Source organism: Urtica dioica, chromosome 4, assembly GCF_054948205.1.
Source record: "Urtica dioica subsp. dioica isolate 48M chromosome 4, U.dioica_male_clone48M_v1_H2, whole genome shotgun sequence".
Lineage (NCBI taxonomy): Eukaryota > Viridiplantae > Streptophyta > Magnoliopsida > Rosales > Urticaceae > Urtica > Urtica dioica.
Genome location: NC_142759.1, coordinates 20,381,599 through 20,407,596, shown reverse-complemented (window position 1 = coordinate 20,407,596; position 25,998 = coordinate 20,381,599). Strand labels below are relative to the sequence as shown.

The window sequence follows — 25,998 nt, the reverse complement described above, 5'->3', positions numbered from 1 at the left end:
GTTCTTTGCTGCATCCATACACACATACAACTTTTAAAATTTTGGATTAACTTCACCAGTAACTTGAGGATAACATTTCATTTTCACTATATAGATCCAGGATTAGCCCTTCTTAATTCCGCACAGTAATCCCAAATTCTAGAGTATTTCTCCTTAGTCGATCCATCAATTTGAGCCCTTGCCAACTTTCTAGCCCGATAAAATTGCCATTTGGAAATGTCTATTTGAGTATCATCATTCACTTATTGTTTGAACCCAGCAAATGACCATGTCGGTTGAGCTCTAATTTTGTTCAAGTACTTCTCACACAACCACTTTCCATCAAGTACCTTGTTTGAAAATTCCAATTGACAACTATGTTCTTCATTTAAAGTCTTGATGACTCATGAGTCAGTGGAACTGTCAACAGATGCAAACAATATCCATGGACATCCATCTGCACATCTAGCTCTGATTCGGACTTTGTCGTTCTTTAGAAGCCGAATATTGCGATGTGTCTTGATCACATGCTCCTTAATAGCCTTCTTCAATGAATCTGCATCAGGAAATACCATGCCTATCTTGAACATGGGATTCATCATATCAATAGTAGGAACAAAGTCATTTCTTCTTTGTTTTTTCTCTCTTTTTTTTAATCTCACCCTCTTCGTCTTCCGAGCTGCCACTTTCTAACTCTTCAGAGTCTTCCCCGGAACTTTCAACATGCACTTGTTGGTTGAGATCGACATGAAAATCTACCCACATGTTTTCGGCCTCATCTTCTCCATAAAAGTCAAATAAAGACTATTCGCTAAGACTTACATCATGTAGTATAACTTCATTTGCAAATTCTGATGGCATAATGGGTTCACAAATAAAAACATTGGCAATTATGTTTTCCCCCATTTCTTTGAACATGTGGCTGATTTTATCCTCATCTTTAATATGGACAAATGACTGAATTCCATGCTTGCTTATAACATTGTAAAATAATCCAAAAGGCTTTGTATATCCTAATGCTTTAGCGGTAGACTTCAACTCCAACAAAGGGAATTGTTTTGTATGAACCCAATTATCACCTCCATCATAGTTAGATATATCATTTATGACATTAATCGAACCACCATAATGCACTTTGACAATGCAAAAATCTGGTATCCATAACCTACAATATAAAAAGAAAAAAAGGATCTCTAATATATAGTCACAGTACAAGAACTATAAACATTGAACAAAAAATAATTAACATACAATATATAGGTGGCGCCGATCCTTTTTCACACCAAACCGTCATCTCAAGAAGATAAATCAGATTCGTGAAGCTTAGTTTGAAATCTCCAGCCTCATATTTCAAAAGCCATGGATTTCATGTTTGAAGGAGAATGTTTTACGGCGATTTACGATTGCAAGGGTAATAATATATTTAGGGGTTTAGTTATGCATGTGAGATTCATGTGAGAATTTCCATCCATGAATCTACCGCTGTTAATGGTTAGACTTGATTACCAACAATTACAAAGTTCAAGGACATATTTACTGATTAATTTGAATCAAGGATGAGATCCAAAATTCGCTGAAAGGTCAGGGACCATTTGCGCTAATTGCTCTTAAATATAATATACATACATGATTTCCATTCAAGTTATAAAGTCATTTGTCGATAATTATAATCCGAAAAAACCAACTCAAATCAGCCCGATTATTTTTGGGTTAATTTTGTTTGGTTTTACCTTTTAATCGGGTTGATTTAGGTTTTAAAATTAAAAAATTAGTTGTAGCGATTCGGGTTGATAACACATGAAAAAACCGACTAATCCAACCCGATTACACCCCTACTTTATTTTGTGGTATATCTCGCGTAATGTGATTATCACGCGATGCGAGATATTCATAACGTTTATCAAATATCACGAAATATCTTGATACGAGATGAGATGCCCTCAAAACTAGAAGTGCGATACAGCTGCGAGATTTCAATCCAAGGGACGGGGGAAAAAATACCACCCAAAAATCTATCGTTTACAAGGACCATGACAACTTTCGTTATTCTTAGAAGAAAAAAAAATGACAACTTTGGCTATTTCAAAATATTTTTTTGTGAACAGGGTTATTCAGGTACCAAGGATTAAAATCTCGCGCGAGATGGGGGTATCTCGCGCGAGATCTCGCATTTTTAAGAAGTGCGAGAGGGGTATGTGAATATCTCGCGAAATGTATTAAATCTCGCGAAATCTCGCCAAATTTCTCGCAACTCCCTTGATCTCGCGCGAGATCTTCATTTACCGTCCGTCGGATGTTCATTTTTGTGTAAATCTCGCCGTTTTCTGCCATTTCCGCGAGGTAAGTGTTCTTGTCTTATTTTTAATGTTTTTTAGTTGATTTTTGAATGGATTTTATGTCCGGTTTAGACTTTAAATATTGATTTTTGAATGGTTGTTAATGAAATTATGATGTACGAAGAAGAAGACATATATTTTTTATTTTTGAGTATTTGTTCACTTGATTTATATGAATTTTTTATCATCCGAATTTAGGTAGTTATTTGAATAATTAGATGTTATTGTTAATGTTGATGTTGTTGTTTTGAAATGGTTTTTTTTTTAATCCGTATTTAAATATTTATTTTGTTGATTAAGATGTAATTTGTAATTAATTTGATCTGTGTATTGATTTGTACTCTATTTAGAATTCTTTGTGTGAAATATTGAAAACTTTATTTTAAAATTTATTTTTTTGTGTATCCTAAATTTAAACAAAATCTTAATTAAAAAGTTGTTTAAATACCCCGCGGAATACCCTTTTTTGGGCGGTATATCTCGCGGAATGTTGTTTATCACACGGTACGAGATACCTCAGACGTTCATCAAATACCACGAGATACCATGGTACGAGACGAGATACCCCAAAATTAAAAGTGCGGTACGACCGCGACATGCGAGATGCGAGATTTTAATCATTGGTTTTAAAGATTAGAAAAAAAATGGGGGGGGGGGGGGGGGGGTCAAAAGAAGTCCTTAAACCCCTCGTCTCTAAAAAAAAAAAAAAAAAAATCCAATCCCCCTGCATCTCATCGTCTCGGACTCCGTTTTTCCAGTCCAATTAGCTATAGAGCCAATCTCTTTGGCAGTTCGGTTTTCCTCGTCGCGAATATGAGAACCATCCGATTAGGTCTGGTTCGGAGCTTGAAAGACGCTATATCATCCAGATTTCAACAACCCCATTCTCTCAGAACCCTCTCTGCTAATGCACTCGCAGGTTTGAATTTAACTCATTTTACTGTTCAATCGCTCTGGCGAGTCAATAGGCGCGGAGAACTTTGGGTTGAATAGTTAATTCGAAGCGAGATTGCGAAACCCTAGAAGCTCAAGTTTTGGGGGTCCTTTTCAGGGAAAACAAAACTTGCATTTGATGATTTTGTTTCTAATTCTACTCATTTCTCTGTTTAATAAATGCGTCAGTTTTCATTTTAGTGGATAATCTTGTGTTGAATCGTTAATTCGTTGCGAGATTGCAAAACCCTAGTCTGGGGGTTATATATTTAGGGAAAACTTGAATTTGGTTCTGGTTTCTAATTTTCTGCCCCGTTTACCAGTTTTTAGTGAAGCTGAGTGTTTGACTTTGCAAAATTTGATTGTCTGTGATATGGGTCAAAACTGGATAAAATTGTGACGAAGAAGAAAATTCCATTGTGTTTTTGTTTTTGAAATTCCACAGCTGATGAGAAAGACGAGAAGTCGTTCGAACACCTAGATGATTTGAAGCGGAGAATGTCAAGTCAAAGCTCTTTAGAGAACAACAACAAAAAGGAAAAGGCGGTTTTGGATAAGATTGACATTATAGGGAAAGGGTTGAAGAGCTTGGGCTCGGATTGGTCCGCCGGAGAGCGTTCGAACGCTTCGGACATCTTTGACAAAAGCATTGCTTCGATACAGGGACAAGATGCATCGGAGAAGCTGAGGAAAGCAGCTATGGCTTTTGACGGCGACGCTTTCGAACATCATGTAATAGAATCGTGAGAAGACTATTTCGAAGGTTTTGCTTTATTCGTATGATTTATTTATGGACTTAGTTTTTCATATATAGTGTGTCTCTGTGTAGGGTCGTAGCCGTGTATCGGGGCCACGAAGACGTGTTGCTGCGACAGATACAGTAATAACCACCACAGATGTTCTAAAAAAAGCTGATTTCAGGGTAAGCATTTTTCTTGGTTAATTTCAGATTAAAAATATTTTTTATTCCTCCTTTTTTTTATATAAATCTTATCTGCTATTTGTCTGAGGAAACGTGTCTTTGAACTAGGTTATAGATGCTACATCAGGCGCTGAATACAAAAAATATCTCAAAGTTTCAGTTCAAGGGATTAGGCTAAAATATAGTCGAAGCTTGAGCGTTGAATATTTAGATAATTGTTAATTTTTGTAAACAGTATCTCATGTTGAATGTTGATTTGCTTGCGAAGATGGAAGGAACAAAAAAAATGAGTTAAACAGGAGATAGTCGCCTAGTGTAATTATAATCGTTGCAATAATAAAGGGATGTTATTTTTGATATCGCTCAAATATTTTTCATTGATTTTTCTTGTGATTCTTTCGCGCAGAATACTCGATTCTTAGCAAAGTTTATAACGGAAGGTGGAATCATTATGAAAAGGAACCAGGTTTGAAGCTGACATAAACCTCTTTGTTGATGTTTGTGTATACGAAATCAGAATAATAATAAAAAAAATCAAATATTGGTGGTGGTGTAGACTGGCATAAGCGCGAAGGCACAGAGGAAGATCGCTCGGGAGATAAAGACGGCAAGGTCGATGGGTCTTTTGCCATTCACAACTCAAGGGACTAAGTCTTTTGTTTTTGGGAGATCTATGCAAGACCATCCCGACGAGTATGAGTACGTTGATTTCGGTGGCGGCGGTGCTCCTAATGAATTGCCCTCCGTTATGGATGACATTGATGACTGAGGCAAACCCCGATATTAAGAAATTTTGTGCTTCTTTTCGATTCTAGAAACCATCAAGTATTGAGTATTTGTTTAGCCGATCGAAAAGACGGGGTTGGTGTTTCGGGACCTGTTTCACAGCTCCTTTTCTGGTGATAAGCACCGAAGAAAAATTTGATTCTTTTTTTTTACGTTGAATCTATGGAAGTTTTTGTTATTTTTTGTTATCGGAAATGACAGTTCTGAGAATTCTTCAGTCTAGGCTAGTCTTAGGGACAAACGCAATTCTGGTTTCATTTTGTCTTTTGTGGGGTTGGATAGTTTTGGGTGTTTTGTCTTCCAATGTATCTTTTGGCTTCCTCTTAAGTCATATAGAAGAAGTGAGAAATGAATAAAAATGTTTTTTTTTTCATTCTGTATTTTGACATCAAAGGGTATCAATCAAACCCCAAACCCTCTTCTTCTTATTCTTTGTTTGACATTCATTTCTTTCTACTCCGCAATGCTCTTCTCTCTATAGCTCTCAATTATGTAGCTGAGTGTTGATTGAATCTCCCAAAGATGAAGAAAAATTGAGAAATTATAATGTAAATTGTGTTACAGAAATTACAAAACTAAACCACAAAAAAACGTTAATAGATATGCATTAAAGTTGATTTATTTGTTTCCTTCACATTTGTAGCTGACAATTATATACATTTATAAAAAAAAATTGTAGAATCTAATTTTATTTTAATCATCCCTGGTTGTTTCCAGTGTTAGAGTTAGACCAGCACAATGTCGAATTCATCATTTTCGTTGATGGAGTTAGGCAGGTTTCTTTCGGTTTTGTGATTTATGTAATTTATTTAGATAAATCATATTAACATCCATATACTTTTATACTCGATAATTTCATTTTTGCTCGTTCATCTACTAATATTAATTTATTACATACAGACAATATATGACTATAAGTCTATAATTGTGTTTGTTTAGATAGTTCAAATTTTGAGCGTCCATGTATTGAGGATAGAGTAAGAAAATGGCAATTGAAATAAACTATTTTTTATTTTTCTTATTCTTTTATTTTTATTATTATTATTATTTTGTATGGACTTTCAGTGAGTTTCTCGGCTCAATTGTGAATTTCGGCAATGCTAGGATTGGATGCTCAATTTTTAAACAAAATTGTTGGTATATAAGTAGTAATGTACAAGTTTATTGAGTGTTTTGATTTTAATATGTTTCCAATTAAGTCCTTAATGTTTCCAAGCTTTGTTGGATTTGTTTGAATATGTATCTGTGTTATTCTTTGGGTTTGCGTTAATATTTATGTTATTTTAAAAAGATAAAGAGCTATATTGGTATAAACAAGTTTGTGATATAAAAAAAAAAATATCAGGGAGGGGGATAATTAAAGAAAATAAAGTCAATATTTTATTCCTAAATATTGCTGGCGAGAGAGAGAGAGAGAGTTACATGCAAAAGCTAACAAAATGAAATATCCTTACCTTAAATATCTACTAATAACAATTATATTAAGGGTTATATAGCTAAATAGCCTCCCAATTTAGACGGTTTTGGATTTGGCAATCATTTGGTTAATTTCGGGTTAATAACCAGACCAATTTATTTACACAACATCAAAATACCAAAATAACCTCAACTGTTTCCGCATATTAACATGCTGAAAAGAAAAACATTTAATACAAAATATTCTGATATAACTGCTCGCGGTTATTAAGGACGTCATTAAGATCATTAATTAAGATCATTAAGAGAGAAGAAAGAGGAAAGAAGAAAGAGAGCCGAGAGAGAGAGAGAGCCGAGAAAGAGAGATCGAGGGAGTGGGCCGCCGCGACACGCAGGTGATCCACATCGATCTCACCACCGGCGCGCTTGGCCTCGATCCCGCCGGCGATTTCGAATCTGAGAAGGATGCTGTGGAAGAGGTGATGCGGGGATCGCGGTGGATGGCGACGAAGGCGCGGGCCATTTTGGGGTACGCGGCGGTGGGTGGCGTGGGGCTGCTGCTGGTGGCGACGAAGGTGGCGGCGACGATCCCGTGTCTCAAGGCAACGATCTATGATTTTGTTTTTCTCTCGACTAATTTTGGTTCTCAGGAATTTCAGCGTTTTTTTTATGTTTTTAATTTTTATTTTTTATGTCGTGGTTTGTTTAATAAGTTCAAAATTGATGAATTTTATTTCATTTCAGGATATTGCTTTCCTTTATGACCTGGGAATCAAATTCATTCTTGTTCCTGGAACGCATGTGCAAATCTACAAGCTTCTTGCTGAGAGAGGTAAGGGAATTGATTCTCAAAATTCCTTTAGTTCTATTTGTTTGAGAAGCGGTTAATATTCATATTTTTTAGAAGCAATTAATTGTCCCTGTTTGAATTTTCTGAGAAGAGAAGAATCTGCGTCCAAAGGTCCCGATCGATATCATGGACTCCGCGAAGAACAATTTTTTTTTAATATAGTATGTTCGTGTAAATAGAAATCATATTTACAATATATTCGTGTAAATACGAAGCTTATTTATAGTATAATCATTGTAAATACAAAACATATTTACAGTATATTCATTGTAAATACAGAGCCTATTTACAGTATATTCGTGTAAAAAAAACTAAAAAAATTCTGGAAGCTGTTGAATTGATTTTTGTTGGTTAAAATTGAATGATTAATTTCAATCACAGGCTCTGATTTTATTTTTCTCTCGTGCTCCCTGTTTGAATTTTCCGAGAAGAGAAGAATCTGCGTCCAAAGGTCCCGATCGATATCATGGACTCCGCGAAGAACAGTTTATTTTTATTTTTATTTTTATTTTTTTTATACAGTATGTTCGTGTAAATAGAAATCATATTTACAGTATATTCGTGTAAATACGAAGCTTATTTACAATATATTCACTGTAAATACAAAGCCTATTTGCAGTATATTCGTGTAAATAAGCTGAAAAAATTCTGGAAATATTTTGGGCATGAAAATTCTGGAAATTATGAATATATGGAAGACAAAATAATATCAACGAATGAAGAATATATATATATACGGATTTTATCCATAATGAATTGCAACGAAATTAGAAACTAATTACCTAAAATCAACGCTGAAAATTTCCAAATACATAACAATTAATGGGCTGAGAACTTTCAAAATCTGCTCAAAATTCAAAATTCAAATTTGAAAACTTCCCTATTCGGTTTCAATATTTAATTCAACATTAAAAAAAAACTGCCTAATTAAAATAGCGTAAGGGCAAAAAGGTAAAACTAATTCAATTAATAAGTTGTCACATAAGCACGATGGCTATTTACGGGAAATTAGCGAAAAGTTGGCTAAAACCAAATTGCTAGTGTTTTATATGGCTACACAACTAATTATTTGTTATATTAATTGTTATAAACAAATATGTGATATACGAATTAAGAAAAGAAAATAGAGTGTAAGATAGAGACTAAGGCCAACTCCAATCGCCCACTATATCACCAAATTAGTGCCCTATTGTTGCTCCAATCGCACTGTAAAACACACGCTATATATGGTGTGATATACAGTGTCACGCCATATATAGCGTGGCACTGTATATCACGCCAAACCTTTTTTTTTTTTTTTTTTTAAATTTTAATTACACACTAAACAAAATTTTTACATACATATATATATATATATATATATATATATATACTTATATTTACCCTTATTAATATTTATAGAACACCAAAACTCATAATTTGACTACAAAAACACATTAAAATAAAATTCAATAAAACTTAAATAGGTTACAAAGTCCAAATTAAACACACAAAATAAACTAAAATCAATAGCATAATTTCAAAATATATAGTAAATACATAAAAACATAATTTAAAAGCCTGGAAAATTATTTCCGGTTCCACCCAATAAATTATAATACTGAGTAAAATCTTCATTTTGATCTCCTTGAACTTGTTCTCCATTAGCTTGATCTTCTTGAGCTTGATCTTCATGAGCTTGATCTCGTTGATAATTAGATGCTCGATATTGAGATCCATAATATTCAGAACCCCCTCCTTGTTCTTCATCTTGGGTTGTCTGTGCTCTTTTTTGCATAATTTTTTCTTTTTCTTTTTCAAGAAATACACGCATATTTGGATCGGATACAGTATCCAAATTCATAAATAAAATTTTATTCTCTTCCTTCATTTGAGCTAGCTCAATCTTTTTCTTCCGAAGTTCATTTTTTTGTCTTTGAAGCTCAATTCTATCAAAACTAGTATCTTTAATAGATCGAACAAGATCATTGTTTTTCTCCATCATTTTTTTAAATTCTTCTCCCTCTTTTTGTTGTCTCTTTGCTTTTTTTACACCTATTGGCCTTCCAGATAAATTGCAAGTACCTTCTTGATCGTTCATGTTAAGATCAAAAGAATTCATACCGGGGGTTGCCGGTGACTCGGTAGAAAATGATGACGATGAAGGAAAATTAGGACCCGGTGACTCGGTGTTTGAGCTGCTATTAACGAACTTCTCAATTCCTTTTAGGATGGGCCAGACATGATCGAATTTGAAGCCTTTCTTGTAATCTTTATCCTCTACCAATAACATCTTCGCTTGAGTTAACTATTACATATTGATAAGTGAATAATGTTAAAAAATTTAGTAAAGTAGAAATAAAAAAAAATGTGAGTTCATATTATCCACAAAATATATACTTACAATGTCTTGTTCCGAAGCACCGCTGGGATTCTTATTTTCAATCTGGTTAACACATCCCCTTAGTTTGGAAACAGCTTTAAGAATGGTTGCCATTCTACTTTCTAAAGATCTTCGTGGTCTAACTTTGTGGATTCCATTTGAGTGGTAATCTGCTTCAATTCTTGCCCAAAATTGATCTTTTTTTTGGGAAATCCCTATGATTGGGTTTTGAGAAATATCAAGATAGATATGGCACAAGTGCATATCTTCTTGAACAGTATATGTAGGACCGCGACTTGAAGTCATGTTTTGAGAAAAGAATTGAAGGATGAGTTTGTGAGAATATGAGTTGAAGAATGAGTTTGTGATGAAATGAGTTCAGAAATGTCTTATTTATATAATGAGTTGATGAACACAATGCAACGGTTAGATTTTAGATCTAGAAATTCGATGGTGTAGATTTGTTTGTTGGTTTCTGATAATGGTAAGAGACAAGACGTGACAACTTGTGCAACGGCTAGATTTTAGATCTAGAAATTCGATGGTGTAGATTTGTTTGTTGGTTTCTGATAATGGTAACAGACAAGACGTGACAACTTGTGCAACGGCTAGATTTTAGATCTAGAAATTCGATGGTGTAGATTTGTTTGTTGGTTTCTGATAATGGTAAGAGACAAGACGTGACAACTTGTGCAACGGCTAGATTTTAGATCTAGAAATTCGATGGTGTAGATTTGTTTGTTGGTTTCTGATAATGGTAAGAGACAAGACGTGACAACTTGTGCAACGGCTAGATTTTAGATCTAGAAATTCGATGGTGTAGATTTGTTTGTTGGTTCGATGGTGTAGATCTAGAAATTCGATGGTGTAGATTTTAGATCTATTTTTTCCTCTATAAATGATGAGTTCCATACTTGAAAATTTTCATCATTTCTTCACCGTATACTTCTTATCCTCATAAAAAGATGAATTCTCAATATGGTAGTTCATCTTATATATCATCTTATATACCATCTTCTTCTTCTTCATCTTCTTCTTCATCATCTTCTGCTTCAGATAATGAATTTTATGAAGATCTAGAAAACAAAGTCATATATCAAATTACTGAAAACAACAATTTTATGCTAAATCGTTTGCTAAATACCCAAGGTTCTCATCGCGGATCTGTTCCTGGTCATGTAGTTATTAACCGTGATCGGGAACAAGCCGCTCGCAATCTCTTCAACGACTATTTTGCAGAGAATCCTCGATTCCCAGAGACGATGTTCCGACAAAGATTTCGAATGAGCAGAGCTTTATTTCTTCGTATTCATGATGCAGTGCAAAGGCATGACAATTACTTTGTCCAACGAAGAGATGGAGTCGGTAAACTCGGGTTGTCTAGTTTACAAAAACTAACAGCCGCATTTCGAATGCTAGCGTATGGATCACCAGCAGATTCCACCGATGAGTATATCAAAATTGGCGAGTCTACAACTTTGGTGTGCTTGAAGCGATTTTGCCGTGCCATGGTCGAGGTGTTTGGAGACCATTATCTTCGAGCACCTGATGTTAATGACGTTGCAAGGCTACTCCACATTAACGAGCGTCGAGGATTTCCAGGTATGTTGGGTAGTTTAGATTGTATGCATTGGAAGTGGAAAAACTGCCCAACAGCTTGGGGAGGTCAATATGCTGGACGTAGTGGATCTCCTACTATTATTCTAGAAGCAGTAGCTGACTATGATCTTTGGATATGGCATGCATATTTTGGTCTACCATGATCTAATAATGATATTAATGTGCTAGAGGCATCCCATCTTTTTGCTAATCTTGCTGAGGGTAATGCTCCACCGGCCAATTATGTCATTAATGGAAAAGAATTTAATATGGGTTATTATCTAGCTGATGGTATATACCCAAAATGGTCGACCCTTGTTCAAACTATTCACGATCCCCGTGGCCCAAAAATAAAGTTGTTTGCAATGAAACAAGAAGCATGTAGAAAGGATGTGGAGCGTGCATTTGGAGTATTGAAGTCAAGATTTGCAATTGTGGCCGGACCATTCCGCTTATGGAGTAAGAAAGCGCTACATGATATCATGACATCGTGTATTATTATGCATAATATGACGTGATGTTTGTCCAACCATTGAAGAACGAGCCGAAGTCCCAAATGCAGAAGTTGAGATGGCAGACGATGAAGATGCTCGATTTCAACAATTCTTAGCTCGACACCGACAAATCAAGAATAGAGATGCTCATATTGAACTTCGAAATGCATTAATTGAGCACTTGTGGAACGAATATACTAATTCTGATAATTAGTATGAAGTAATCTGTATTTCAAATGTATGTTTTTTTTAATTATTTAGATGTAATATGTTTTTTAAGTAATGTAATTTTTATTTCAGAATTTTATTATTTTAAATTTTTATTTTTTGTTAAATATTAGCAAGTAATAAATAATTTAATCACGTAATTAAAAATAAAGACACTATAATTATTTATTTAAATATTTGTTAATAAAAAGGTGTATAGTTATAATAATATAATAATGGTGAATAGTATTTTTAGTGTGAAATTTGGTGTTGTGGTTGGAGTTGGAAAAAAATTTGGTGCTAAATCAACACAAAAGTTGTGTTGATTTAACACCAAATATAGTGTTATGGTTGGAGTTGGCCTAAGAGATAAATAAAATAAAGTCAAATATTTTATTCATGATTAAATGCTGGAGAGAGAGATAAGGAAATCAATTCAAAGATTAATCAAATAGTAAATTGAAAATCTGACAATCAATTAACGTTTATTTAAATTGTACTCGGTTAAAGGGTATACTCATCCATCTATGATCGTTGATTTCGGCTAATGACTATTTTGTAATATCAACTAAATGTTGACTACTTTGCAAACTCAACGTTTCAATTTGACTATTTAAATACAGAATCCGATTCGGTGCTATTGTGATTTGAATTCCGATAATAACAAATTCCCGATAAGGCTGATTATAGTTAGGTATTAAGATAATTTTGGGATAATGAATTTACAAAATTAAATTCTAATTGCATTATTCATCAACTCGAATTCGAATTAATAAAATCCCATAATATAATACCTTTATTGCAAGATATAAAAAGCCTAACGACTAAATCCTTAATAGTGTGATGATGATGCATGAAATTAATATTTTAAAATTATAGTTTAAAAATTAATTTATGTGTATAAGACAATAATATATTTAAAAGCCCATTAGGTATATAGTCATATTTATAGTTTTACATTGTTATATAGCCAACGTTTCATAATCTTAGGTAAATAACCACGTTCGTATATTTCAATGAAAGGACGAACCATGAATGCCACGTCATGTTTGTGACTATTTACCTAAGATTTACTAAACGTTGGCTATATAGCAATCCCAAACGTTTTAATTGGCTAGTTACCTATTTTTTTTTTGGTATATTTAATATGCATCGTGATTGATTTGTCCTTTTTTGTGTGGTCAGCTAAATGCGGCTCATTGTAAAATTTATATAAGACTATATTAGTCTGAAATCTTAAGGATAAAAAAAATGTATACTATCAACTTAAAAATCGAATGTTATTTATGTAGTTTATGAAATTTACAAGTATATCTAAAATAATGATCACTCAACCGGAATATAATTACACCCAGAGCTTTTTCCGTCCTCGTTCCCAACCCTTTTTCCTCCCACTCTTCGTCCACTCAGGTATCCTTTGCGAACTCTAGATTTGGCCGGACCTCCCGGATTTTCTACAGAAGAGATGAAGTTGCTAACTCATCGACGGAGTTGCCAATGCCGATCGTTCCTCTGCTTCTTCCAGTGTCCCAAAGTTCTCTGTCAGGTCAAATGGAGTTTTATCCAATTTCATAGTTTGAGGTCTGGTTGGGTTTTAGTGGATTTGGTGTTTCGAATGGTATCTTACATTTTTTTTTGTTAAGTTTTTTTTTTTATTTCCCTTTAGAATTTCAGATGTAGAGTTTTTTTTTCGTCTTTGTTATTGTTTGGTAGATGTTACATAGAGTTTGTTCTTCTTTTTAGCATTGGGCGCTTTTCCATTGAAGTTCTTCTAGAATTCCAAGCGCTTAATGAACGAAGTTAAGATATTGAGTTGTTCATCAGCCTCAAATCTTTGAGATTCTACTGCGAACAACCGTTTAATCTGTTGATTTCGAACTTGAGGAGGTGATTGCATTTGGGGTGTTTAGAGTTTAGAGCTATGTATATTGTCCTAGAGTGGTTTTCGTATCCCGAATATGACGTAATCATCTTTCATGTTTCTAGTTTGAGTTTGATGTCGGTCTTTTAGCGGTACCAAACGTCTTTCTCCACAATTGGTTTGGTCTTCGAGTATTTTGGTTAATCCATTAACTTAAGAGGGATTGTGAAAGAGCTATTAGGTTGTGTTTGGTTTTCATTCCAAAAACTGTTTTTCACTTTTTGAGTTGAAAAAATTGAAAACAAAAAGTGAAAATGTGTTTGTTTTAATTTTTCGGAAAAAAATTTCAAAAAATTTTGAAGTTGTTTTGTATAAAAGTAAAGAAAACTGAAAACAAATAAAATGTGTTTTTGTAAATTTTTTTCTTCTCTTCTCTTCTCATTCTCCTCATCTTCTCTTTTCATTCTTTCAAAAACAAAAATGAAAACTATACCAAACATTTTTTTTCAGTTTTTTCACTTGCTCAAAAACAAAAATGAAAACTGTACCAAATAGCTTTTTGAAAACAATTGCAAAATAATTTTTCAGTACAACTACAAAAATTAGAAAATAGAAAACAAAATTTTTTTGAGTTAACTACCAAACACAACCTTAGGGCATGTTTGGTTTGATAGAATCAGGCCGGAATGGAATGGAATGGAATGGAATCAAATATATTGTTTGGTTTAGTTAATTAAATAGTAATCATCACTCTATGTAATCATCATTCATCCATTTTAAGTGAATCCCCATTACTTCAGTAGGTGAGATGAATCACTCATTCCATCGGTAACAATTTAATATCCCAAAATTGCCCCACTCATATTTTTCAAACAAAACATATTATAATTTTTTTTAAAAAATAAAAATCGCTCATATATCTTCCACTTCCCGGACGAGTCCAGCGACGGGAATTTTCACCGACCGTTACCATTTCCGGCGAATCGCTAGCCAGCGAGACCCAACAATGAACTCGTCGACGATGATAACAACGTAAGAAGCTTCCAATTTAGAAAAGAGTTTGCTCATTTCTCTTCAACTTCCTGGACGAGTGCAGGCAACGAGGAACTTTTCTGACCGTTACCATTTCCGGCGAATAGTCAGCCACCGAGATTTAACAACGAACTCGTTGAGGGTGATAACAACGTCGGAAGCTTCCGATTTTCAGAAGAATCGTACTGTATGAACGATTACTCCTCGTTTAGGAGTCGGCCTCCATTTTTCTGCTTTCTTTTCATAATTTTTTAGTCTGAATCGTTTTGGGCATTCCAGGTCTTGTCGATTTTCTTTTCAATCAACTCTCAAGCTTTTCTTTTTGTCCATCCATGGCCTCCGTGAGTCATACCTATTTTATTTTATATATATATATATATATATATATATATATATATATGTTCACGACAGTGGGCTGAGCATTTGAGCATAAGAAATGCTAAACTCAATTGTAGATCCAATCCAATTCACATATAGGATTCCTTCCAGAAATTTCGTTTGAGGGTTTTTTTTAATGGGGAAGATGAACAGATCAGGGTATTTTGGTCAAATTATTAGTCATTCCATTCTAATGTTTTGAGATTAAAAAAATAAACCAAACAAGTGAAAAATATTTTACATTCCATTCTTATTCCCATTCTTATTCTCATTCACATTCCATTCCATTTTTTATTTTCTACCAAACATGTCCTAGTTGCTCGGATTTTTGTGTGATCTATCTTTTGGTTGTCGGGAATTCTCACACGGCATGTATTCATCGGATTCTAAATGTTTATTTTTAAGTCTTACTCTTCTTTGCTGGAAGATGTTTGTATACGGGTATTATATATTTTTTCTAATGAATTGCATCGAGCTAGTATTACGAAGAAAAAAAAAATTAAAATTTATATACTTGCTCCAAAATACCACCATGTATGACAGAATGGAATGAAAACGATATTTCAAGTCCTGCTATGAGTATTTTCCCGCCAAAAGAATGATCCGTACAACTTCCAGAACCCTCAACTTCTACTCCAAAGCTCGAGACTTTCAGACCCTCCTTAGCCCCCAAAACGGTAAACCTCCGATCACCAACTCCCATGGCCGCACTGAAAACCCTCGTCGGCGCTTTCGCTCGCTCTCCACTGCTGCCGAAGCAGGAGACCGGAGCGAGAACGAAGTGGCGGAGTGGATTCAAAACGTCATGAAGTTCCGGCGGGACAAGTCGCCGGAAGAGATCGAGAAAGCCCTAGATCTCGCCGTCGGTCCGGTGTCGGAGAAGCTTCTCCTAAAAGTTCTTCACCGGCACCGATCTGATTGGAGACCAGCCTTGACCTTCTTCAATTGGGCCTTGAAACCTCACGCCGGCGAAGAATTATCTCCGGGGCTCAAATCGTACAACGAACTCATCGACATTTTGGGAAAAATGAACCGGTTCGAAGAAGCCCGCCAAGTGCTCGACAAAATGCCGCAGAGAGAAATTCCCCCAGACAAAGTCACCTACACGATCCTCCTGCACCGGCTGGCCGCGGCTCACAAAGTCGAGGAAACCATCGAGATCTTCCGCCGGAGACGAGAGTTTGGGCTCGAATCCAATTCGGACGCTTGGGCGTTTCAGACCCTTTTGATGTGGCTTTGCCGGTACAAGCACGTCGAAGACGCCGAGACGTTCTTCCATCATAACCGAGCCAAGTTCGGCTCGGATATCAAGGCGTGGAACACTGTCCTCAACGGGTGGTGCATCCGAGGGAACGCCCACGAGGCGAAACGGGTTTGGAAAGACATCCTCGAATCGAAGACCCGTCCCGACATCTTCACGTTCGGGATATTCATCAACGCTCTCACCAAGAAAGGGAAGCTCGGTTCGGCGCTCAATCTCTTCGAATTCATGCGCAGGTCAGGATTACAAATACCAATACTCTGATTTGATTTTACCTATATACCGGCCATGGTTATTTGATATAATCATATCGATTTTACCGATCAAAATTTACAGAGGCACCAGTAACCATACATATTTTATAAAATAATATTATAAAAGAAAATCATATTTATCGATATTCAAATAACATCTTTTAATCGCTAGTGATTCTTGAGCTTGTACAATATACGACTAGAAATATCGAGTAGCTTATTTATAAAAATATGGTTATTCTGATAAAAAAAAAAATAGAACATGACAAAATGAAATATGCTTATGACTCGAGTAAATTGAAAAAATTAGCTATATAACACCGCCTAGATATTGTTATTATTGATTTTTTACCGAGCTATGAATTTTAGTGATACCATGAGATACCAATAATATTTTGAAGCTTGTGCGCAGGAACCGGTGCGAGCCTGACGTGATCATCTGCAATAACATGATCAACGCGCTGTGCTTCAAGAACAGGATTCCTGAGGCACTGGAGCTTCTGAGATCGATGCCTGAGCGAGGCTGCGAGCCCACCACGGCGACCTACAATACGCTGATCAAGTACATGATCAAGATCGGGAGAACGGAAAAAGTGAATGAGATTCTCGAAGAAATGGAACGCGGGGGCGAAATGGGAAAGGAGATTTCTCCCAACCAAGTGACTTTCGGGTTCTTGCTCAGGTCGGTCGGTAGAGCCGAGGAAGTCCCGGGCTTGTTGAAGAGGATGGAAAAGAACGGGGTCAAAATGAACGGCGACATGTATAATCTCGTGATGAGGCTTTATTTGGATTGGGATCGCGAGGAGAGAGCGATTGAGACGTGGAACGAGATGGAGAGTCGGGGTTTCGGGCCCGATGAACGGTCTTACACGATTATGATTCACTGGCTGAAGCAGAAAGGGAGGAACGACGACGCGGCTCGGTACTACAAGTTGATGAAGTCCAAGGGAATGAAGCCGGAGCCGAGGACCGATATTTTGATGGGCGTGCCTAAATTGGCAGAGACGAGGAGCCAAGTTCGACGACGATCGGGAAGGCCGATGAGGAAAAGATGATGATGATAATGACAGATTTTGTGGAGAATTTTTTGTGCACATTTATTGTTTCAAGTCATGCACGTTTTCTTCAAGCAGCTTTTTAAAGAAAAATATAAACCAAAAGGAAGGAACTGAAGCTGATTTCAATCTCTAAAAGGTCTATGTGAGAGATTGCAACACCTTTGGAAAAGGGTCTTAGGAGTTAGGACTTCAAAATCTTAGAAAAAGAGCCAGAAACAATAAGATCACAGCATAACCTATATATGTGTGTGTGTGTGTGTGTGTGTGTGTATATACATAGTCGCTAACGAGTTAAAATTCACTTATCGGTTAAAAAAAACATCAGCTTCAATTCATAGCTGGTTTTCCAATTTATGAAGTCATACATGTTCTTCAAGTTAATATTTAATATTTTCTTGATAAGCTCCTCAATATTTCCATTTGAATAGGGATAAATATTATTTTTAATTATATTATATTAAATATTGCCAGTCCCGGTATTTTAATCCAAATCCAAGTTTTGTTGTTTTTTTTTTAATCGGAAATTGGTCATATTGTTGTTAAAACAAGAACCAAGAATCAATAATTGCAAGCTCTAGTACATTCACAAGACAGCATGAAAAAGGCCTCAAGCAAAAACTTTCACTACCAAGAAAAGTAAGACGAAAGATTCAAAAATTATGTGCAACACAACAGCTTGAATAAAAAAAAAAAGAAGAGGAAATATCTTATATGACAAAATCCGAGGTGCTAATGATCTCATCGTTTGAAACTCTCCGGCCGGGTTGTATATAATCAAGCGGTTGAGGCCGGGTCAGAAGGGGCGTACCATCCATGGTGGATTTCGACGGCTTTCTTTCTTCTGGCGAGACGAGACTTTCTGCGAGCTCCGGTGTTTCTGTGCAAAGATCCCACCTTTATCGCCTTGTCTATCACCGAGTACGCTTCGCCTATCAGTTTCTCTATCGGAATCACTTCCTCAGCCTGAGCTTCCGGTTTCTTCCTCAGCGACTCCAACGCTTCCAAAACCTGATCAAATTCCATACATGTCAATATATTTTTGCTTGTTTTGGTGCAACTGAATACATTCGACGTGCTTGTTCAAATTCAATTTGAATCCAGAAACGAACTAAGTTGGTGATTTCTATATGGACGTATCTGACATCGCATCGGTATTCCGTTCACTTCGAGTTACTGCAACTTCTGGTAAGAGTTTCGATAAGTTCACTAGTGAAACTAAGCCTCAATATCTCTGCAAGTGACTATTACGAGTTCTTGCTGTACCAATTACGTCAACTTTTCACAGAATTCTAAGAATTCAATAGATTATTCGAAGAGGCCAATTGGCACATAATCTTATCAACAAACAAACGCAGAATTCAGCAAGGCACAAACTTAAGTTAAAAATTTATCACAAAAGCACTGAATTCAAGCAATGTCAAGTATGAAATTAGAGATTGGGAGAGAAAAAGACAATGAAAACCTTCTTCATCCTGGTTCTGACTTCGGATTTGTGAGCTTTGTTGTAAAGACGCCTTTTCTCAGCCTGGCGAGCCCTCTTCGCAGCCGAATCGGCTTTCTTCGTCGTAACCGCTTCGCAAACGACAACCAAAGACTGTCGTTTCGCCCTTTGAGCTGCGTTCATCGACAAACCTCCTGAAAACGCACAGACACAGAATCACTCAACTCTCAGCTTCCTAACGAAAACATTTTCTCGGGAATGAGTACCTTTGGAGAAGAGAGTGTGGGAGAGATTGGCGGAGAAGCTGAGAGAGCTCAAGCGAATTGACGAAGAAGAAGAGGAATTGATAGAGAGAGATCTGAGCTTCGAAGGAACAGCGAAGCAACACTGAATTGAAGCTGCCATTTTCTCTCGCAAGCAAAGCAAAGCGATTCTCTCTTGGTGTGTGTGTGTGTGGGATTTCATCTTCTTCCTTGCATTACATACATACATTATCCATAGGTTCGGATTTCCCTAAAATTACTTATTTACCCCGGAGCGAAAACCTCCATATGAAATTGTGTTTTGATTTACTTTTTAAATAGTCAATTTAAAGTTATGAATTTAGAAAGAGAAATTTTATGAATTAAGCTTAATAATCCATTAAATATCTAATTTAGAACTTAACTTAATGAAATATCTGAAAATGGATTTTTGGGTCAAAACCGGACAAAAATACCCTAGACCATTTGAACATAAAAGAACCGATATCTCTCTCTCTTTCTCTCTCTCTCTCTACTCACGCGAAAAAAAACGAAAAAAACGAAATCAAACCCGTACGATCTCATACGATTCCATACGATATACTACGATGGCGTACGATAAACAAGCTTCAATCTCCGGCGGTGGTGATGCTCAGAAATCCCGAGCTCTCAAAACGTCGAAAAAGGTGAGTTTTTCAACTAATTTCTTGTTAAATCTCATCGAAAATAGTCAGAATAGGTATTAGGACATAGGATCCATCTGATTTGTGGTTATTTGAGCTGTTTTGGATCGGATTTAGAAAGTTAGGGTTAAAAATTGGGGTTGAAATACGATGAGAATCATGTATCGTACGATGATGTACGATGTCGTACGATGAAATTCATAGAGCTGCATGATGCGATACGATGTGGTACGATGGTGTACGATGGGTTTAAGTTTTTCTTAAAAAATTGTCGTACGATATCGTACAATGCCATACGATGTCGTACGATACGATACGATGTCGTACAATAGTTTTTAAGAAAAATGTAAATTTTTTTGTCTTACAATGCTATACGAGTCTGTACGATGTCATACGATGAATTATGATTCTGACCTAATTTTGTTGTTTTTTTAGGACAATTTGAACTACATATACAACGTCTCATTCCCGGGGCGTATCACCTACGGTGGGACGGGGATCTTGAAGCTGGTACGGAGGAGATTCGATGAGCTCGGGATAAAAGATCGAATCCTCGAGACTCCGTTCGAGCAATTTTTTTCGGAGAGCGAGCTTGGTTTCTCATCGGTACTCGTACATACTCTCCTTCAAAAGAAGATCGAGGCGACGGTACGGGGGGGATACATTTTGGTATCGGAGGCAAACGAGTAAGATTTGGATGCCTCGAGTACGCACTCGTCTCAGGGATGAGCTATGAAGACGGTCCGACCAAAGCCGAACAAGACAAGCGAAAGAGCGACTGATTGATCACGGACCACTTGAACGGCGTCGTCGGATGCAAGTTGAGCGCGTTAATCAACGCGTTCAACATATGTCAGAGCCATGACGATGCGTTCAAGCTCGGGTTGCTCGTATTTGTCTATGAGTATCTTCTGGGTATCTTAGAGTTAAGCTTAAATTTAATTTACCGTTTTAGAGTTAAGTTTAAATATCATTTTAGTTTAACTTTAATTTAACGTTTTAGAGTTAAACTTAAATTTAATTTAACGTTTTAGAGTTAAGTTTAAATATCATTTTAGTTTAACTTTAATTTAACGTTTTAGAGTTAAACTTAAATTTAATTTAACGTTTTAGAGTTAAGTTTAAATTTTATTTTATTTTTAGTTTTTGTGACAAGTTTAAATTTCGTGACATATTTTGTTACTTTGACTTGCAGCTTGATATGTGGAAGAGGCTTAACATTTTGTTCGAGGACGAAACAGGCTTGCCTGGGGGTGAGATTCCCACGACCTAAGCTGATGGTCGTCGTAAACGTCGGACCCCTCCTCATTCTCATCCTCCTCCTCCTCCTCCTCCGGCGGCTGGTCAAAAACCGGCGTCATCATCGCACGAGCTGTCTTCTTCGCATCGCGAGTCATCGAAGAAGTCGAAGAAGCCGTCTTCTACGCATCGCAAGTCGTCGAAGCGATCGGAGATCAGGCCGGTGACTTCGCCGAGGTTGTCGACGTCTTCGTCGAGTCCTTGTAGAGAAGACATTCCGGATAAGCAACGCCGGCTCACAACTCCGCTTAAAAGGAAAAGCCACAAGGCACAACTTACTCCGCCACGTCCAGATCGGAAAGTGCGACAGAAGTCGTCGCGTTGAGCCGATTTCACTGATCCGACGAGGCCCAAGTATTTAGAAAAGCCGATCCCCAAGTTCAACCCGTTGAAGGACGTGAGGCTAAAGGAGTTTAATAATTTCGTTAAGTGGTTGCGGACAAAGAAGGGTGACGGCAAGTTCATGGAGTCTACTCGCCTGAAGATGTGCGACGGAGACGCGAATTTCTTCGACACGATATTGACAGAAACCAGATGGCTACATGATTCGGTACGTTATTTATTATATTTTGCATTCCCTATTAATTTAAAATAACGCTAAATGGTTGTTATGTCTCAGCATATTGATGCTATAATTCACATGATTCGGGCTCGCCAACGAGCTCTCGACGGATATCGGCAAGACGTCCGAATCATGGATTGTCGGTGGGTCCAGCACGTGTACGTCCGATTCACAAAGGAAGAAGCGAACATCAAGAATGCCATCGAGCTGGGAGCAGAGCCCGAACCCATGGACTGGGACATGAGGGCAACTATTACCCCGATGACTGGGTATAGGGACACCGATATTTTGCCTTGGGATGGTGCTCGCGAGATCCTGTTCGTCATGAACTTCAAGAACCTTCATTGGTTCACATTTCGGATCGGCATCGAGGCCTGGACCATTACTGTCCTCGATTGCCAAAAGGATCTCATGCAGTCGTCGATTAATCAAAAGGACTTCACGGAGATGATGGATGTACGTAAAATATAATGTTACTCACATTATTACCTTTATTTGTGGTTAATTAAATTATAAGGGTTACTTAACATTGTTAAAATATTTATTATTCAGACTTGGACTCGAACATTGTTGGAATTGATCTAGGGTTTAAGAAAAAGTTTAACGCTTCGTTAAGCGGCGGAATTTTAAAAATTTTCTTTTTCAAGTAAAACAGTTTTTACTAACCTAGACAAAGTGCAAGCACATGTAAATAAAACTAATATGAGCATAATAAATTTACTAACCTCTTTAGAAGCTTGAATGTTGATGAGCCTTCGGAAGGTTGAAAACGTTCGTCTCCTTCGCAGCACGTCTCTCTTTCTTTCCTCGGCAACTCGAGCAACCACGAAAGTTTCTATCACTAAATCACTCGAAATAAAAGGAATTAGTGAGTGGGCACTTTTAAACACTACGACTTAAGAACGAGTCTTGAAGTCGCAGAGCTAAACTCTAGGTCAAATGAGGACCTAGGTGCCAAAACAATAAAACGAAATTGACTAGAGAGAGAGAGAGAGAGGATCGGCCAAGCTAGAGAAAGAAGCTCTCAAATCTCTAGAACTTGGGATGAATGAAATGTGAAGAATAAGGCTCCTATTTATAGGAGTGGTCTCACCTTCAATAAGGTAGTTTCGTCTTCTATAAAATATCACATATTCATGAGCCAATTTCCTTTTCTTCTCCTTCATTTGGGCGGCCAAGACTTGCCAAGCAAGTCCTTGGATTTGTTTCCTCTTTTATTTGGCTTCCCTTTTTCTCTACATGGCCGAAATTTCCCATGCCTTGTATAGGAAATTTGTTTCCTCTTTTTCTTTTGGCAAATATCTTCATACATTCATGCACAAAATATTCTCTCTTTCTTTGGGTATGTTGGGCGCCCAAGTGGTCTAGAAAAGGCTTCTAGAAGCTTTTCCATTTATTCATGACAACATGAAAAAAAGCCCATTAAGAATTTTCAATAAAATTCTTATGAAATGGAATTAATCCACAAGGCCCAATAAATCTAATTTTGGCCGAGTGTTACTTGTCATCAAATGACCATGTCAAAAAATTTATTGACATTCATTTCATCCTATGTCTCAAAAGACAAAAATACCATTTTGACAATTTTCGTTCTTGTTTTGACTTAGCTTCCAGTTTAACTATTCCTACTCGATGTGATTCGTGACAGTGACCTCATGGATCCAAATGAACAAAGCTTGAGCTAAATACTTGGACTCAAAAGTTCACAAACCTTTTCCAAGTTTAGCTTAATGTCAACTGACTCCACTAAAGAGTTGACACTGAAAATCTCTCGGTTCAAATGAATTTATTTTCTACTAAAAAATTCAACCTATTTGTAATGAGTGGATCCACATAATATTATCAGTGTTTACCCTTCATGAATATCATCAGCTAGTCGGGATTTACAAAATTACCATTTTACCCTTCTAGCTGTTATTTCCTCAACTCATTTGTCACTTGTGAATAAGTTAGAAACAATGTATTGACGAGGAGCTAACAAGTCACATTGTTTCATCCAAAAGAGTCAAGACTCAATTTGGACACTGGCCAGTTCATTTATTCACACTCCAAGGAACAAAGCATGAGGTGATATACATTGCATTTCAGCAATCTTGTACATGAATTCCATATCTATGAGAACTTCACAAAGTTACTCATGACATTCTCACAACTTAGTACTTCACCAATAGGCCTTGTTCGGAATCACATAGTGAGTCCGAACTCTGACTTTCTCAAATGAGAATACTAAGGTGTGAAATGGCATGTCTCATTTCAGGATTAAGGTAAGCACGATGCAATTCATACGTAGTGACTTCGAGACATAAGAGGTTAAATGGTTTGTTCTTATCTTGTCTCTAGAAGGGCACTGGTCAATTCAGTACCTTCGGAAGATACCTAGAAGAACTATAGAGTCTCCAACTCTCAATGCCTCATAACCAGACATCATAGATTCTTCTAACAATCATACTGAGGTCAATAGTCCTTTGACCCTCAGATTGCGAATATATCGTTTTAAGCAAACTACGAAGAGTTTGTTCATGCAAATCTATATTTGTCTCTTCGTAAGTTGTTTAGTTTGTTTATGGACTAAAGACTAATGTTTTATCATAAAGCTTCAAATAGACACGGAAGAATGAATGAACGTTTCAACTTTTTATTAATGAATAAGCAATTACAAGCAAGAGTCTTGATGAGACTTTATTATATCAAATGTACAAAATAAAGATTACAACTCTTCTTGTGGGCACCATTGACAACAAACTCCCACTTGACTTAAAGAAGATGTGTGTAGTCCTTCATGCCTAATCCCTCTCGATGTTGGTCGAAGACCTTGTTCGCTAGGGCCTTTGTGAATGGATATGCTAGGTTGTCCACCGTTGAGATCTTCTTCACTTCCACGTCTCCGCGCTGCACGATCTCTCGAATCAAATGATATCTCCTCTCAATATGCTTAGAGCGCTTATGGCTTCGAGGTTCCTTTGAGTTAGCGACAGCCCCACTATTATCACAATAAAGGGTCATGGGCTCGTCGACGTTTGGAACAACTTCCAAATACTTAAGGAATTTTCTAAGCCATACAGCCTCTTTGGATGCTTCACAAGCAGCCACATATTCTGCTTCCATTGTGGAGTCATCAATGCAAGATTACTTAATACTCCTCCACACAATAGCTCCACTATTAAGGATGAACACAGATCCCGAAGTGGATTTCCTGGAATCCTTATCCGCTTGAAAATCGGAGTCGGTATATACCGTCATAGTCAGGTCAGTACCTAAGTATGTAAGCATCAAGTTCCTAGTTCTTCGAAGATACTTAAGAACATGCTTAACAGCAATCCAGTGCTCGGGTCCAGGGTTGGATTGGAAACGGCTAACTACGCCAACGGCGAAACAGATGTCAGGTCTAGTGCAAAGCATAGCATACATGAGGCTTCCTACGACAGAGGCGTAAGGAATTTTCCTCATGTCTTCAATCTCTTGTGCAGTCTTGGGAGACTGGTCCTTAGAGAGTGAGACTCCATGCCTAAAGGGTGTTTGGCCCTTCTTGGAGTCTTGCATCGAGAAGCGATCCATTACCTTATCAATATAAGATGCCTGAGAGAGTGACAGTGTCCGATTTTTCCTATCTCGAAAGATTTGGATCCCCAGAATGTACGCGGCTTCTCCTAGATCCTTCATATCGAATTGTTTTGCCAGCCAGACCTTAACCTCAGATAACTTACCCATGTCATTACCAATGAGTAGTAGATCATCGACATATAGCACCAGAAACACAACTTTGCCTTCGTGTATTAACTTGTAAACACAAGGCTCATCTATTGACTGTTCAAAGCCGAAGCTTTTCACAGTTTCATCGAATCTGATATTCCATGACCTAGATGCTTGCTTTAGTCCATAAATGGACGTAAGTAACTCACAAACCTTGGTCTGTTGACCTTCTTCCACGAAACCGTCTGGTTGAGCCATGTAAATGCGCTCGTCAAGATTGCCATTCAGGAAGGCTGTCTTGACATCCATTTGCCAGATCTCATAGTCGAGAGCTGCAGCTATGGATAGGGTAG

At 36.9% G+C, this 25,998-nt stretch overlaps 4 protein-coding genes and 1 pseudogene across 4 annotated transcripts; 3 read left to right on the top strand and 2 right to left on the bottom strand.

The window, feature by feature from the left end:
* Positions 1–3,006: 3,006 nt before the first annotated feature.
* Positions 3,007–5,329, top strand: LOC149401118 (Ribosomal protein S18). Its single transcript, XM_089611061.1, has 5 exons — positions 3,007–3,234; positions 3,694–3,980; positions 4,078–4,170; positions 4,577–4,636; positions 4,727–5,329. Exons 1-5 carry the CDS (start codon positions 3,129–3,131, stop codon positions 4,937–4,939), a joined length of 759 nt encoding a protein of 252 aa, XP_089467187.1. The 5' UTR covers positions 3,007–3,128; the 3' UTR covers positions 4,940–5,329.
* A 3,405-nt stretch (positions 5,330–8,734) lies between these two features.
* On the bottom strand, positions 8,735–9,890 carry LOC149401117 (uncharacterized). The gene is made up of 2 exons (XM_089613277.1): positions 9,606–9,890; positions 8,735–9,509 (listed from the first exon to the last, which is right to left on the bottom strand). Exons 1-2 carry the CDS (start codon positions 9,888–9,890, stop codon positions 8,775–8,777), a joined length of 1,020 nt encoding a protein of 339 aa, XP_089469403.1. The 3' UTR covers positions 8,735–8,774.
* Positions 9,891–10,549: 659 nt separating this feature from the next.
* On the top strand, positions 10,550–11,891 carry LOC149401116 (uncharacterized; annotated as a pseudogene).
* A 3,750-nt stretch (positions 11,892–15,641) lies between these two features.
* LOC149401115 (Tetratricopeptide repeat (TPR)-like superfamily protein) lies at positions 15,642–17,961 on the top strand. Its single transcript, XM_089612646.1, has 2 exons — positions 15,642–16,652; positions 17,083–17,961. Exons 1-2 carry the CDS (start codon positions 15,754–15,756, stop codon positions 17,723–17,725), a joined length of 1,542 nt encoding a protein of 513 aa, XP_089468772.1. The 5' UTR covers positions 15,642–15,753; the 3' UTR covers positions 17,726–17,961.
* A 316-nt stretch (positions 17,962–18,277) lies between these two features.
* On the bottom strand, positions 18,278–19,686 carry PRPS20 (chloroplast 30S ribosomal protein S20). Its single transcript, XM_089610684.1, has 3 exons — positions 19,436–19,686; positions 19,191–19,363; positions 18,278–18,736 (listed from the first exon to the last, which is right to left on the bottom strand). Exons 1-3 carry the CDS (start codon positions 19,659–19,661, stop codon positions 18,503–18,505), a joined length of 633 nt encoding a protein of 210 aa, XP_089466810.1. The 5' UTR covers positions 19,662–19,686; the 3' UTR covers positions 18,278–18,502.
* Positions 19,687–25,998: the final 6,312 nt, after the last annotated feature.

Coding starts and splice junctions, on each gene's coding strand:
- LOC149401118 (XM_089611061.1), top strand. CDS start 3,129: ATGAGAACCATCCGATTAGGTCTGGTTCGGAGCTTGAAAGACGCTATA. Junction 3,981..4,077: donor GCGACGCTTTCGAACATCAT/GTAATAGAATCG, acceptor GTCTCTGTGTAG/GGTCGTAGCCGTGTATCGGG. Junction 4,171..4,576: donor TAAAAAAAGCTGATTTCAGG/GTAAGCATTTTT, acceptor TCTTTCGCGCAG/AATACTCGATTCTTAGCAAA.
- LOC149401117 (XM_089613277.1), bottom strand. CDS start 9,890: ATGACTTCAAGTCGCGGTCCTACATATACTGTTCAAGAAGATATGCAC. Junction 9,510..9,605: donor GTGCTTCGGAACAAGACATT/GTAAGTATATAT, acceptor AATATGTAATAG/TTAACTCAAGCGAAGATGTT.
- LOC149401115 (XM_089612646.1), top strand. CDS start 15,754: ATGATCCGTACAACTTCCAGAACCCTCAACTTCTACTCCAAAGCTCGA. Junction 16,653..17,082: donor CTCTTCGAATTCATGCGCAG/GTCAGGATTACA, acceptor GCTTGTGCGCAG/GAACCGGTGCGAGCCTGACG.
- PRPS20 (XM_089610684.1), bottom strand. CDS start 19,661: ATGTATGTATGTAATGCAAGGAAGAAGATGAAATCCCACACACACACA. Junction 19,364..19,435: donor CCACACTCTCTTCTCCAAAG/GTACTCATTCCC, acceptor GTGCGTTTTCAG/GAGGTTTGTCGATGAACGCA. Junction 18,737..19,190: donor TCAGAACCAGGATGAAGAAG/GTTTTCATTGTC, acceptor GAATTTGATCAG/GTTTTGGAAGCGTTGGAGTC.